This window comes from Vipera berus (genome assembly GCF_964194415.1).
Source record: "Vipera berus genome assembly, chromosome: 9".
NCBI classification, from domain to species: Eukaryota; Metazoa; Chordata; class Lepidosauria; order Squamata; family Viperidae; genus Vipera; species Vipera berus.
This window is the reverse complement of record NC_138212.1, coordinates 10,823,382-10,839,314: the sequence shown is the minus strand read 5'-3', so window position 1 is coordinate 10,839,314 and position 15,933 is coordinate 10,823,382. Positions and strand designations below refer to the sequence as shown.

The following is a 15,933-nucleotide window of genomic DNA, read 5'->3' as shown; positions in this document are numbered from 1 at the left end:
TCTCTACTTACCTATCCATCCATCCATCCATCTCTATCTATCTTTCTATCTATCTATCTATCTATCTATCTATCTATCTATCTATCTATCTATCTACCTATCTATCTATCTATCCCAGCAGAAGATATGAGGAATATTATGTGCATTGTGGGTAGAGAGTTACTTTTGAAGTAAGATCAGTAGCTACATAAAATAATCCCAGACGACACATGCAGCATTAGCTCATTTTTCATTGCTTAGGAGGAACCATAAATATCCTCCTCTTCAAATCTCAAGCATGGTGGACAAGTGCATCACCTAGTATAAATCAGGTCTGTGCTTTCCATAATCACCTCAAGCCAAAAAGGTGCCCTAAAGCACTCTATTCCAATTGGCCCCCAAAGGATATGTTTTCGTGTCAATGCCTTTATGAGACTGTCTACCTTTCTCTGGAATTTGACAATAGCTTCGCATTCACATGGATCTTCCTCTGAAGAGACAAGACAAAGTGGTTCAGTAAATAAAATATCGGGAGAAGGTCTTCCTGGTTGAGTATTTTGAAATGATGAAAGCTTATGAAACATATTTTATCTAGTCCACAGACAGGCAACCTGTGATTGTACACCACAAGCAGTTTCAGAGCTCTCTATTTTTGGCCCTAAGATTGCAACGTTGCATCACTGAAATTCAGCAATAACTAATTCTCAGCAGCACAGTTTGTGTATCTTAGTTCTTCAAAAGGAAAGGTGCAATAGGATCAAGAAGCCTATTCAAACCAATTTTCTTTCAAAGAGTCCCAAATGGTATTGCTGAAATTCTGTCATTTGGCAACTAAATTTCAGGAGTACAATTTTGGATCATTTGGAAGAAGTGTGTGTGTGTGTCTGTGTGTCTGTGTGACTGTGTGACTGTGTGTCTGTGTGTGTGTGTGTGTGTCTGTGTCTGTGTCTGTATCTGTGTCTGTGTGTCTGTTTGTGTGTGTGAAGGAAACAATTTGACTTCCAGAGATTTCTCATACTAACTTCTACCCCTAACCCCTTTTTAAAACAATGAAAAGTATATCTAGTTCAATGAAGAGAAGGACGAGGGGTGATATGATAGCAGCGTTCCAATATCTAAGGGGCTGCCACAAAGAAGAGGGAGTCAAACTATTCTCCAAAGTGCCCAAAGGCAGGACAAGAAGCAATGGATGGAAACTAGTCAAGGAGAGAACCAGCCTAGAACTAAGGAGAAATTTCCTAACATTTAGGACAATCAGTGGAACAACTTGCCTCCAGAAATTGTAGGTGCTCCATCACTAGAAGCTTTTAAGAAGAGACTGGACAACCATTTTCTGAAATGGTATAGGGCCTCCTGCTTGAGCAGGGCATTGGATGAGATGCCCTCCAAGGAACTTCCAACTCTGTCTTTCTGTTATTCTGTTAAAAGTTCCCAACCTCTTCCTTTGACACACTGATTAATCTGGTATCTTACTGGTGGACCTGCAATGGGTTGAAAAAGGCAGTTGCAGCCATCACTTTGGGGAATGTGTTCCCCATGTTCTAGCCCCTACTTAGAGGGGAAAAAAACCAAAACACTGTTTTACAGAAGAGACTGTAAGCATTTGATGCATTTTAACTCAAGATGAACGGGCAGGCTAATCCTTGCTGTGAAAATGAATTGAGCTCTTTGAGCATTCAACTGATTGCTGGACCACCCTCAAGAAGGTTAATTGAGCATTTCAAATAATAGCTTTCAAGTAACTCTTGAAGGGATTGATTCTTTCCACCATCTGCTCAGAGTCAGACTGAAGCACTTTGCAATGTGAGACACAACAAGGGATGAGACTCTCCACCAACATCACTTTCATGGAGAAGTTCACCAGCATAGCAACTTAATCTTACTTCAGTGTTGATCATGACAAAGTTCTCTGCCTTCCTTGAGGGAAAAAAGGTTTGAAAGATATTAGAGAGACTGTATGACGTGAGTTGCTATGTCTTCCAACAGGTTGCCTTCCCTTTGCTGGAAATCAGCGATTAATTTTACCTAATGGTAGGGCCAGCTTTCTGTCTATTTGACAATCTTCATCTTTAAGAATGGGATAAAACTCGCATTGATGGCAGGATGGGATGATAAGCAGCGAAGACTGCTTCCTCAAATAGATATAAAACCTCTGGGTTTCTAACTCCTTCCCCCAATTGTTGATACAGTAAAGGCATTGGCAGAAGGTCTTCCATGCAGGCAACATGAGAGATGAGTTGTACACATATGATCCTCAGTGGGATATGGTACTATCAGTCCAGTGAGAGCTATAGTAATTGTGGACCAGCAGGAAGCCTCTGCTTGAAGATCTTAATGCACAGATGGGTCCACAAGGAGCGAGAGTGATAAAATAATAAGGATCATGTGAAGCACTTTGGAATGGGTATTCAACCATGAAGGCCCACCACTAAGAAACCCTTTCTGTAATAGCCACCCATCAGGTGATGGAGAACCCACAGGAGGCATAATCATTGAAGATACTAATTTACAAACTTGTGGAGACAATGGTATCGATAATGCCAGATACTATCGTGATCATAATCATTCCTAGAAAAATCAAGACTAAATAGCAAAGGAGCCATTATCTTGGTCACCCCAAAGTTGCTTCTTCAAAAGGCAACTGGACTTCGTTTTTCCTTGAAGATGTTTCCCTTCTCATCCAAGAAGCTCCCTCAGTTCTGAAGAAGCTTCTTGGATGAGAAGCGAAACATCTTCAAGCAAAAAACAAAGTCCAGTTGCCTTTAGAAAAAGCACCTTTGGGGCAACCATGACCTGGACAACTTTCTGTAGACATTACCATGGTCATTATATAAATGGAATCTGCAATTATCTGTCAAACCCCCAAATTCCATTGTCACATTATTAATAACCTGTGCACAACTTCACCTACCCACACATATTTTAGTCTGCAGCTTCTTTCCAATTTGATTGATGGTTCGGAAATCAGCTGTATAGAAGTAGTGCTCTGCCACTGGTTCAGAGGCAATTGCCTTGAGTTCGTCTTCAATGGCATTGCCCACTCCAACAGCAAACATCTTGTATCCTGAAACAAATAAGAGCTAATCGCTTGGGTCTTGAGCCATCTTCATGAAAGCACAATAAAAGCATTATTGATCAAAAGGCATTGTGTGGGTGTGTACTGTATGTAAAGATTTTTTTAAAAGCCTGGAAAACATAGAGGGATTACAAATAAAAAACCTTCCTCTGGATTGTTCCTCTCCAGGGGCCATCACCTTATCTTCTGACAATGATTTTCCAGTATTGCATCAGGCAAATGACTTTGTTATGTATCTCCTGGCTTTGTTGAGTTCACATCTAGCTTTGTAAACATTATGAAATCATAGTTGCATGAGTTGGATGCAACGGAAGAGCGTGGGTTGATAAACCTCAGAAGAGAAAATGGAATGTACTACTGTGGAAAGATAATCCTCGTTGATATAATACAATGTACCAATAAAGGAGAATATTTGCAGCTCAGGGTTGAAATGAGGGGCCCTTGGCGCTCTCTGAGCTTGGTTGTTTTCTTGCAGATGTTTCATTATCCAAACTAGGTAACATCATCAGTGCCACAAACAACCAAGCTCAGAGAGCACCAAGGTCCCCTCATAATACAATGTTATCGATTTATGAGATTAAGCAATCAGGTTAACTGAGCTCTCATCCAACTATGGTCCTAATTTCCAAATGCTTACCTAATTCTTTAGCTTTCTTGGCTGCATCGTTAATGTAATCTTGGGAACGCCCATCAGTAAATACGATGGCCACCTTAGGGACACCTGGCCTTGCTCCACTAGAGATGGCAAAGGAATTGTCTATGAGGTATTTCAAAGCCTGGCCAGTCATGGTGCCTTTTTCCATATATGTCATCTTTCTCACTGCTGCTTTGATATCCTTCTTGTTCTTGTATTGCCCCAGTGGGAACTCCTGGTTGATTGAACTGGAGTACTGGACCAGGCCCACCTGAGTCTTTTTATCTGACACTTCCATAGAATCCACAATCTGGTTAATGAATCTCTTCACCAACTCAAAGTTCTCAGGCCTAATGCTCTTTGACCCATCTATCAGAAAGACGAGATCCGTGGCAGCTCCTCCATTACACACTGTAGGAAAATGAAAAACAGAAAACGGAAAGAAAGCCACTGTTGTGGGGGGGGGAAATCACTTCTTCCATTTAAATGGCAACACTTCATTAAAAACTTTAAAAACTATTTTGAGCCAGATCGGTATGTTTGGAGTGGGATGTCCTCACTACAAGCAGCAAAATAAGTCCTTATGTTTAAGCACTATAATTTCTGCTTTGGCCTCTATTTTCAAGAATGGCTTACTCTACTGTACATTGTACACTACTGTACTATATACTAAACTAGACAAGAGAAATTTAGAAGCTAAGATTCATGTCTGAAAATGTGTTCTTTGTTCTCCTTGGCTGTTTTTCAGAGTGGCGGTTTATTCTCAAAAGAATGAGATATTTCACACATTGTGAATTGGGCATGGATTTCCATGACTTTGAATGAACTTTGGTTCCCTTTACAAAATTTTAAATGGAAGTTATTTACCACTGCAGGTCTTCCCATCACTGTTAAGAGTGAAACCCACTTCACAAGCACAGGCATACGAGGTTCCTGTACTGACACAAATCTGCTGGCAATCATGGTCTCTGGTGGCACACAAATCTGACACAACTGTAAAGTAATAAACACAGTAAACAAACAGCTTTGATTTTAGCTTATGGTATCATTCTTCTTGAGCAGATCACCTAGAAACATTAGCAGTTCAGATCTCCTGGAATCAACATTTGAGCTTATAAACTATCTGAATGTTCCTTTCTTCATAGGCTTTTTAGCCAGGATCACATATGCATCCTTGGAGACTCCTGAACAAAAAAAGGTGCATTAGCCTCCAGTAACTAGGCAAAAGGCACTTCACAGTATACTTCGGTATTTCATTAGGCTTACAGGTGATAGAACTGGGCTGATCTCCAAAGCTAAGTAGGATCAGATATTGTGAGTATTTGGATGGGACACCCAAAGAATATCAGGACTGGGCAAAGACAAGCATGTTCTCTACAGATGCCAAGAATGCTGCATGTATTTCAGGATAATATCACCCACAATTTTTGACCATAATACAGTATTAGGGATGGGTGAGCTACTATAAACTTATAAAATGCCCCATGAGAATTCTCTTTGCTTCCTAGTTATTTCTAACCATATGCTTATTTTTAACAATGAAATACACAGGAACATCTTGTAGTTGGGAAAGGACAATTTCTTGTAGGTGTTTCCTTCAGGAAAGTTTCAGACTTACCACAGAAAGCTTCCTGAAACTTTTTGGTCAGCTTCTCAATGACACTATAACTTTCAACATAATCCACATGGTCATCCAAGGGCTGACTGGCTATCTGTCGCAACGTATGCATGTCGACACGGCCCACACCAATGGCAAAGATTTCAATGCCAAGAGCTCTTGCCCTGGCTGATACATCTTTCACCCCATCCTGGGGGTGACCGTCAGTCACTACGATAGCCACCTGGGAATGAGACAATGAAGACTTCATTGATTTTTCCAACTGGTCCAGCAAAAGGTGGGATGGGGGAATGTGTATCCTCCTCCAATGGTGTTTATTGCACCAAGTGAGATTAACAACTCATCTTCAGCTATCTCAACCACAAAGAGAAACAAAGGATCCTATTCCCTAGATATTGTAATAATCTTTTACTCCTTCATTAAAAGGCACTTTGGCAAGGGGAAGGGTCCCCAGAGTACATTGTAAAAGGAGAGAATGTATCTGGGCCTTCAAAGTGATGAGCAATAACACAAAACAGTGCTACATGATTGCCAGGAGAGAGAGCCATATACATGAATGAATGAATGAATGAATGAATGAATGAATGAATGAATGAATGACAGAATAACAGAGTTGGAAGGGTAACAGAGTAGTTTTTTGTGTCTTAATTTCTTTTCTCTTAAAGACTCATAATTTAATTTTTCTGGTCAGAATCAGGTACAATTATTCCTCATCTTAAAATTCCTTTCTGTCTTTTCTCTTCTGTTCTTTAAACATTTCATTTTCACCTGGATAAATTTCATCTAGGTATCTGAATCCCCAAATGAAGGATTGTTTCCTAATATTTCACAATTACTGCAAAAGGTGAGAAGGGATTAAGATGCTGTCTGCAAGGCTCCACCCCTGTTTAATGTGATTCATATATAAAAAGGAGTAGGGCATCAATCAGGCTGTTGACCCACTCTTGACAGATGTCCCCTTATATAAACATTTGTCATGCAACTCTAAAAGGCCATAGGCAGATCTGACTCCGCCACCCCCCCTTCAGCCTATTCTATGCCTCTTCTCTGAATCTTCAAGTACTGTATCCTCTATTAATAGGGTTGCAACCTGTTGAAGCCTCATTATGTTCAGAGTTAAATGCAGCTACAGCTGTTCAAAATGCTGGACATCTGCCTGGCTAAGTTAGGTGAATAAAAGGTGAGGCATCCTAATAATTAAATCAACTGAAGAAAAATAAGAGGGGGAGAAAGAGATCTGAAAGGGGAGTGATCCAAATTTCTTTTATTCCATGCGAGTGTTGGGCTGCCCCGTTCAGTTTCACCGTATCCTTTGCTTTGAAGATGTATCTTCATTGCTTCAGTTGTAGAAGTATCAGATGATAGAATGCACCTGAATCATAGGCTCAGTTACAGCCAGGATTTTTATTTTATTTTTTGAAAGCTCAGTGGCAAAAAACGCAAGAGTAGCACGAACGATTTTGAAAGTAGGGCAACCAGCCAGCATATTTTTTTGAATCACATCCGGCTGCCGAAGAAATGAGCTAGCAAAGGATATCTCTATTGGCTTGCAAAGGACACGGATCTCACTGTTCGCCCTTCAAGGTAATCTGGACAAGAAGCAAAGCCAGGAATACTAACTCTGTTGTAAGGTTATATTAACAGAATCTTGCAAGACTGAAAGCATTTCTCCCCTTTCCTCAAAGGTGCTTTTTTTTTTTGAAAAGGTAACTGGATTATGTTCTTTCTTGAGGGAGATTTTTTTTTCCTTTGAAGAAGACGTTTTGCTTCCAAGTTCAGTTGCGTTTTGACAAAAACACCCTTGAAGCAACCATGACCTGGATGATTGAGAATCTCCCTAGACATTTCTCCCCTTCTTTCCTTTTATTTTTTTTATTTTATTATTTAAATTTGTATACCGCCCTATTCCCGTAGGACTCAGGGCGGTTTACAGGGAAAAATTAAAAATACATCACATACAAAGTTAAAATCGATTAAAACTAAGATTAAATTAAGTCCCTGAATTTAAACTAAAACCCCATTAATAAATAATTAAAACCCCTCAATCTGGGCCAGACAGCTCAAAAAACCAGGTTTTCTTTTTTATTATTATTATTATTAAAGAGTTTTACAAAAACAAGATTTTACAAAATATCCCCAAATCCCCCCACCCCAAACCCGCCCACTTCCCCCCCCCCACTTCCCAGAGCTAAATACAGGATTATAGTTATAATAATCATATTCTAAATAAAAATTATGCATAATATACAATTAACCAAATTCATAATGTGCTTTAACTCTCCTTTAACATAAATACATACAAAGTACCAACACTAAGATCAATAACAATATCCCTCTAAAATCTACTCATAAGCTAAATGGAACTTTTTAGTCCCATATTTATTCTGAATATAATCTATCCATCTCCTCCAAACTGAAATATATCTTTCCTGTGAATGATCTTTCAAATAAGCAGAAATCTTAGACCTTTCTGCAAGATTCGAAACTTTAAACACCCATTCTTCTATAGTAGGCAAACTATCTTGAAAACCAGGTTTTCAAGTCCCTGCAAAATGAGCGAAGGTCGGGGGCAGTCCTAAGCTCCATGGGAAGCTGGTTCCAAAGGGCCGGCGCGCCCACAGAGAACGCCCTTCCCCTGGGAATAACCCGCCGGCATTCCTTGACCGGCGGTACCCTAAGAAGGCCCTCCCTGTGGGAGCGCACAGGACGATGGGAAGTTGATGCCGGCAGCAGGTGTTCCCTTAGATAATCCGGACCCAAGCCATTTAGAGCTTTATAGGTCATTACTCTTTGGAAACTGGGCTGGGTCCTTTCTGAAATGCATCCCATACCTGCTCTCCTTCTGTAGGCTGAGAATTTTTATTTTATTTTTTTACATTCCTATTGTGCCATCTGAGGTTCTTCCTCCCGTTCCCCAAGGTCCTTCCCACATACCATTACACTAATTCTTTCTGTCTAATGTTAACTTTTAAAGCCCAGACAGACTCCTTTTAAGTTCCTTATGCATCGGTGTCAATAAGCTGAACGCTACTGAAACAAATAAAGAAAATTGAGAAATGAAATGTCCACACAGAATTCGGTCTTAACTGGATTGTTACACAAATACCACTTAGACCAGGGGTAGGCAATCTTGGCTCTTTTATGACTCATGGACTTCAACTCCCAGAATTCCTGAGCCAGCATGGACAAACCGAATTAGACTGGTGGTGTGTTCCAAACGGTGTAACATGCCCATCTCAGCAATAGGTGGCGCTGTAAAATCTCTTATACCTTCCTCTTATTTTAAGAAATCAAGACTGATATTTGCAACTTCGGAGCTTCACTACCAAATCCTTTGTGTCTTCAGCAATTCATTTATATAGTCCAAGAAATGTTGCGGAGAAAAAAATCTCCCTAGGAAGCACTTTGCACTGCTGTGAACATGCAGGAGATCAAAGAAGCATGAACAGATTTCTTGGCCACGTCATATGTTGAGAAAAGCAAATGAAAATTCCTATCCATTTTTTTTTTTAAAAAAAAGTAAGAAGATTCTGAACCTGCCAAACCTGGACTGCCAAAGCAGAGGATCAGATTTTGAGTGATTTGCTCATTCTAAACAGGCCAGAGTTTCTGAACTTTGATCCCAAATGAAAAGAATGACTTCATCAGGAACTGGAGAATTAAAACATAGAACCTAAAGGAACTGTGGTTATCCAAGACAAGCAAAAGAAAAGAGAGTCTGCCCCAGATAAACAAATATTTAGTCTTGATCGCCACACACAGAATGAAGACAGATGGGCAACTGCGATAATCAGCTCCCATCTTTAGGCATTCCTAGTCAAACACCATAAAAAGGCTTCACACATACAACTTTATGTACAAATGTTTCTTACAAGTGTTGAATGAACATCTATAGTCAGGAATCAGAGTGTGACATCCAATTCCCCAAGCACATTGATTTGACATGAATCAATATTTGGAAAGAGAAACAGTAGATCATGTTGCACAAACTGTTCTTTTATGAGAAAAAGAGAATAAACAAAATTGTTCCCTTCACCTTGTGAAACTGAAACTCAGTTTGGTTAAAAACAATGAGAAGCCAGCTAAGTTGTGATCTACGAGTTCTGTCCTTAAGGCCAAAGGTCTTCATGATCCATAAGGTTCCTTTAATGAAAATGAAAGGGCCTTCTGTTTGAGCTCACTTTTTTTCCTGCACCAGAAACAGTCATAACAAAACAAAACAAAAACAAAACAATAGCAATAACAGGTATCTTTGTGAAAATGTTAAGGATCTGAAAGGAACCTTTAATTTAGTATTTCAAGCTCTTTCCCACAAGGCAGATTTTTATTTTATTTTAATTCCATTTATATCCCGCCCTTCTCCGAAGACTCAGGGCGGCTTACAAGCTTAGCAGTAGCCTTCCTTCTATGTATATGCCTGCTTATTAGGGCTTTCACACACACCCCAAGTGGCATTATTACGAAGTCAGCTTAATTGCCCCCAACAATCTGGGTCCTCATTTTACCTACCTCGGAAGGATGGAAGGCTGAGTCAACCTTGAGCCTGGTGGGATGCGAACCTGCACTAATTGCAGGCAGCTGGTGTTACTTAAGGAGGCATTAGCCCACTGCTCCACCAAGGCTTTTCCCCTCTATCATTGACTTACGGCTCTCCCCAAAGAATATCTGACTTTAGCAACTGGTATATTTAGCTTCTAGCCCACCTGTGAGTGAAATTCGAGGTGGTGAAGTTCAACTATATTTAGCTAATTTTAAATCTGCCCCAAGAATGAAATGCTCACAGAAAGGGGCATTTGTGCCTAAAACCTAAACGCTCTGAAGGCTCCTCATTTTCAGCCAACTCCCTTCTTCAAAGAATCACATTGTTATAGCCTATCTTAACCAGGAGAGTATCACAGCTTGATGAAGTTATTGACAGCATCCCAGAAAGCTGAGGCGTACCAATTCCCCAAACTGTATGAAGGCTTTGTGGCTGGGTGCCTTGTTCTGTGAGGTCAGAGGATCTGAAGTGGTGTCTTAGAAAAGGACCAAGACAAGCAGGAAGAAACATATGGATGACCCCAGACCTCCGGTCCTTTCATCGTGACCTTAAGACATTTCTTTTCCAACAGGCCAACGTGGACTGATGATAATGGGGTTTTTAATCTGGTTTTAAGGTTTTATTAATTGGGGCTATAGATATAGTTTAATTTTAATTTTAATATTTGTACTCTCTTGTATTTTATTGTTGTTAGCCGCCCTGAGTCCTTTGGGAGATAGGGCGGCATATAAGTCCCAATAAATAAATAAATAAATAAATAAATAAATAAATAAATAAATAAATAAATAAATAAATAAATAAATAAGGAAGGAAGGAAGGAAGGAAGGAAGGAAGGAAGGAAGGAAGGAAGGAAGGAAGGAAGGAAGGAAGGAAAAGAAGGTAATCTTTGTTCTTCCTGAAGCACTTCATGAGGAGACATTTCCTCAAAAGCTTGTTACCCTAAATTGTAACTAAGCATCAGTTAGGTACCTGAGAAGCAGAAGAGCAGTTGGGGGAAGAGAGGGATGTTATGAAATTAAACAGGCAAAAGAAAAGGAAGGAAAGCATTTGTTCAAGGATAAACCTATATTCCTCTTGGCTGTTAGTGCTCAACTGCAGGCCTGCAGGCCTCAGGCTTGTTAGATGTGGTGCACATAAAGCTGGGAAACTCTATCCATTTTTCCTAGTAGCTAATAAGAGTGGGAAAGCATCTATCTCATTAACTTGCTGAGAGGAGAGGAGGCCCCTAGGATGGGAGAACAGGTCCTTTGGAGACCACAGTTAGTTGCCATCAGACATGCCAGGAGCATTAAGTTTCCACACTTCTCATTTGCCCTGCAGTTAAATGGTTGAAATCTTGTATGACGACATGAGATGTTATTATGGTTCTTTGCACAGTCGGTCAGATGTTCAGATTTGGCATTTTTCTCCACCCACTGAGTCCTTCTCAAGGACCTGGGATAAGTGGAAGTGGATGTTTAATGGTGTTACAGAAATCATCACAGGATATAAACTGTTTCGAGTAAAGCTGCCTTTTGCAATTGACTGACGGTGAATGTGTCAATGCCAATGGTGTTCAAGTGGTGCTATTTGAACTATTAGATTTCTAATAACTGTGCCAAATCTCATTAGACTTGAACCATTTTTTTAAAAAAATCATCTAAGTACAAAATGTACTTTGAGGATCACCAGTGCTCCTGAAAACACAGGTTGCAAATAAGAGAGACAGAAAGAGCTACATTCATGTAATGACTGCAACAAGCACAAGACGAGAAGAAAATAAAATCAAGTTTCTTGATAATCTCACCTTGTTGATCTCTGGGGATTGCACCCTGGCTCCTTCCCCTTCACTGAATGCTCTGTTGATGGCAAACTGTATAGCCAGGCCTGTCATGGTCCCAGTGGACAGAGGCTCGATCTTGCGAACTGCTTGTAATAGGCTGGTCTTTGTTTGATGCGTTCTTAGGGACAATTCATTCTTGACCGCACTGGCATAGTTGATGACTCCAACCCGGGTTGTATTAGGACCTACATCAAGTGCCTCAATGACCTGAGACACAAAAACCTTGACTTTGTCAAATTCATTGGGGCGCACACTTCGGGAGCTGTCAACAATGAACACCAGATCTGTAGGTCTCATCCTGCACTGGGCACCTATTTTGGGAGAAGGGAACAGCTTGCTTTTTTTTTCAAAAATTAGAAATATGACAGTAGTAGTTCCCACTGAATTCATTTGGAATTACTCTCAGCTAGGTGGAGATAGAATTCCAGCCTTATGACCATTCCAAAGGAGCTTTTTTCCAAAAGGCAACTTGACTTTCTTGAGGGTTTTATTATTATTATTATTTTGCCTTTGAAAATGTTTCCCTTCTCATCCAAGATGTTTCTTCAGTTCTTCAGAAACACTTTCACAGGAAAAAAAACCCCAAGAAAGTCCAGTTGCCTTTTGGAAAAGCACCTTTAGGACAACCATAACCTGGATGATTGAGAAACTCCATAAACATTCATCCTTAATGATCTTTTCCCAAAACCACGCAGTTTCTTCTCCTTTTATGCAACAATCTTATGACCTCTAGTGTAGACTATTCCATACATTGTATTTTCCCGTGTGAAGTTAGTACTGGAATCCTCTTGGAGGGACAAATCCTGGAATTCATTTCTCCTCCTCGTTCCTCATCAGTCTCTATTGCTGACTTTGGTCAATAGTGGGAAATTCAGACACTGAAACATCTTAAAATGAGGTGTGTGAACATGGAGCTGTTGGCAGAACAAGAGGTGGTTTTATCCCAAACTATCCAAGATTCCTACCATACCCCAAATAGGGAAGATATATGTAAACCCTCAATCTAACCTAATTCCCCCTTCCCATTTTTCTTGTCAGATGATGTCAATAATAGAATGTTTTTCTTTAGGACAATATTCTCTCCAAAATAACAAAATTACTGGGGTAAATATTTTAATCCTTTTTGAATATTCAGCATTCAACACTGTTAACACATAAACCCTTGACCAAGTTTTAGGATGGGTTGAAGTTTTTTTGGCTTATCTGGAAGCATTTCACTCTAATATGACTTGAAATGTTAAATAGGATTACTTTTCTGGGATTTACATTAAGGATGGAGGCTCTACCTTTGTTCTGATTCGCCTTCGGGCCTGATCAGCAGTCATTATGAATAAAGCCAAAAGGAAATAATGACACAATCTTTGTCCTGACATTGGCAACTTGCAGAGAAAAACAAAACAAAACTAACATTGTATCTTTGCCTCTTGCACACCCATTCTCCAAAAATCCCAGAAATTTACACCCAGCAGGCCAAACAGTCAAGGATGAGCCAATGGGTGGGGGCTATTTTGGCCCAGAGATTGCTTATTTATTTATCTATCAAATTTATAGAGCCATCCATCTCACAAGAAACGAGCCTTTACAAAAACCAAAGAGCAAAAAGAGGTATAAATAAATATATCAAATGCAGTCTTATTACATATATACACACACATTTTGTGTGTGTGTGTGTGTGTGTGTATAGTGTGTGTGTGTGTGTGTGTGTGTTTGTGTGTGTGTGTGTGTGTGTGTAAAAGGTTTATATTGAATCCTCTTGGAAACCAAGGGAAATGTTGAAATATTGAGAAATCCATCATGTCACATTGCAGTAAAATATTTTTACTACCCATCACACATTTTTGCTCCATCCTTTGATTTCCTGGAGAGTGTAAGCAAATACAGTGACTGCCTGAAATCCTCTGCCAAAAGAGTGTGGTAGAATAGCTAACTTCAAGGTCAAAAGAAAATTTGATCTTAAGAAGCAAGAAAAGTGTGACAGTCAAAGTAATTCCATTATGTCTTCTGAAAAACCAAAGCTCCCTTTGCTTTTCCTCCAACTGTCACTGAACTGACTATTTTCATTTCAGCAAGACATAACAAAAACTATCATTTTAACCAGCGGTGTCTGAATTTGTCTGGTTTCTTCTTTTCTTTCAGTCTCTTTTTCTTCCGTATCCAGAATTTGAGATTGCAAGCCCAAGAGCTGGAAAATATTCAGGGCTGTAACGGATGAATATGGTAACCCTGAAAAGAGAGAAATAACTGCTGTGCCTAATAGCTATTGATGGATCTTTAAGTTTATGACTTGCTTCTGCATTTGTAAAAACGGGGAACTAAAAATGCATCCGTATGTAAAGAAATACTTTTGTCTGTTGTAGCTTGATCTGCACTGAGACCTTCAAATCTTATCACTTTGTTGTTTGTACGTACACTGTTGTTTGTATGTACACTAAGACTTATCACTTTGTTGTTTGTATGTACACTGAGGGCTTATGCACCAGAGACAAATTCCTTGTGTATCTAATCACACTTGGCCAATAAACAATTCTGTTCTGTTCTGTTCTGTTCTGTTCTGTTCTGTTCTATTCTGAATCTTCAATCAGACCTTGGATCAGCTACCCTCAAAAAGAATCTATCCAACCTGTTTTGCAAGAAAGGCTTCCTAGTGCAAGGAGTTCCACAGATTAAATAATGACATAGTTTTCTATTCCCCTGACTCTCTCCTTCTTATTCCATTGATAAAACTTTTGATTATATCTCCTTATGTGCAATCTTTGAAAGCAGATTTTATTTGAGAAGACAGGCAGCTATCCCCTACTCACAGGAGCAAAGAGACAGTTGAGAAGACTAAATGGGACCTTAGTAGCTTGGGCAGAGTCCTAGCAAACCCATTTCACTGACCTCCACCATGACATTATACATTCTCTCCCAATTGCCCTATGGAAATCTCAAGTTGCCACTTGCGTTCCAGAAGCAGAGTAAGGTTGCAGTCCCCCCCAGCCAGAAAAGACTCCAGGATCAAATGTGAAATCCCAGGGTTTCATGAGATTATTTCTTTCCAAAGGAAGCTCTGCAGCCAAGTTACTGGAGACTGGAGAGAGTGTAGCGCATGTTCAGTTTCTAAGTAGTCTACTTGGGCACCCAGCTCCTTCCTGAACTCAAAGAACTGACTGAGAACAGAAGCTCTTGGACCGGGATTATAAAGCTGTCATTCAAGTTAATGTTGCAGCACTCAAGCAAAGATAATCTTGATGCTAGGTTAGTGGTGAAGGTGGGGAATCCAAAATTAAGACCAAAGCATCAGCTGGGAAGAAAACTTTACAGTGTGATAGCCTCGGGAAAGGGAAAGGATCCGTCATATAAATATTTAAGCCACAAAAATTCACACTGCTGCCTCTTTCTGGGTGTCCTTTCTGCATGACTGCTCTAACCTGGCAAAGTGTTGCAAAAGCTAAAACCAAGATCGTCTATGACTCACCTCTCCGCTGAGGAGGGTCCCCATCAACAGAACCCTGGTTCTGGAAAAGAAGCAGAAGCCAGAATAGGGAGGCAGAACGGAGCACCATTATGGCTGCTAGGATGGAAGCAAAATGGGGTTGTCTCAAGTGGTGGCTTTGAGGTGCTGTATTAAGGGGCCTTTCCCCAGGAAGGCAGGGGGCCAACCTCTAAGATGCACGAATGATGGGGAGTGGGAGGGAGGAGATGGAAAGGATGTGTGGAAGGATGGCAATTGACAAGGAAAGGTCCCAAGGCCTTTCCCGGTACCTGAAATTGCCACAACGGCTTCATTGCTAAGCTAGGAAGTGGGAGGTTATAAAAGAGACCAGCGACAGGCTCGGAATGCAGGGAATTTGAGTCCTGAACAGTGAAAGCAGTCAACTAAGGCTGAAGAAAAGGGTTTATCTGCCAATCACCAACTTTAATCTGGCCTGGGGTCTGCCGCAGTTAAGTAAACTGCTTCTACTGTCTTGGGCTGGAACACTGAGGACCAAGGCAGGACTCCATAAATAACTACATAAGCACATGGAACATTTCTCAAAAAGTTATTAGGAAACAGTAACACTCCTATTCATTTTTGTTAATATGCCTGGTGGGTGTTTTTTTTTTCTTTAGCGTTGATTTGAAAGGTAGAGTACTGAGAGTCACAGAGGAGATGTAAAACTGAAAACTCAAAACTAAACGATGAGTTTTACATTTTAATGCAGTTCTCAATCAGAACATTTTTCCTGATGGTTAGTGAATAAATACAGCAATAGAAAATGAGAAAGAAAATGCACTGGCTAGA

At 40.1% G+C, this 15,933-nt stretch overlaps 1 protein-coding gene across 1 annotated transcript; it reads right to left on the bottom strand.

Annotated features, from left to right (window-relative positions):
• Positions 1-293: 293 nt before the first annotated feature.
• MATN1 (matrilin 1) lies at positions 294-15,214 on the bottom strand (the record flags this gene model as incomplete). The annotated part of the gene is made up of 7 exons (XM_081334370.1): positions 294-469; positions 2,891-3,043; positions 3,693-4,100; positions 4,557-4,682; positions 5,308-5,530; positions 11,634-11,980; positions 15,127-15,214. The coding sequence occupies 7 exons, from the start codon at positions 15,212-15,214 to the stop codon at positions 294-296; spliced, it is 1,521 nt and encodes a 506-aa protein (XP_081190496.1).
• Between the last annotated feature and the right edge of the window lie 719 nt (positions 15,215-15,933).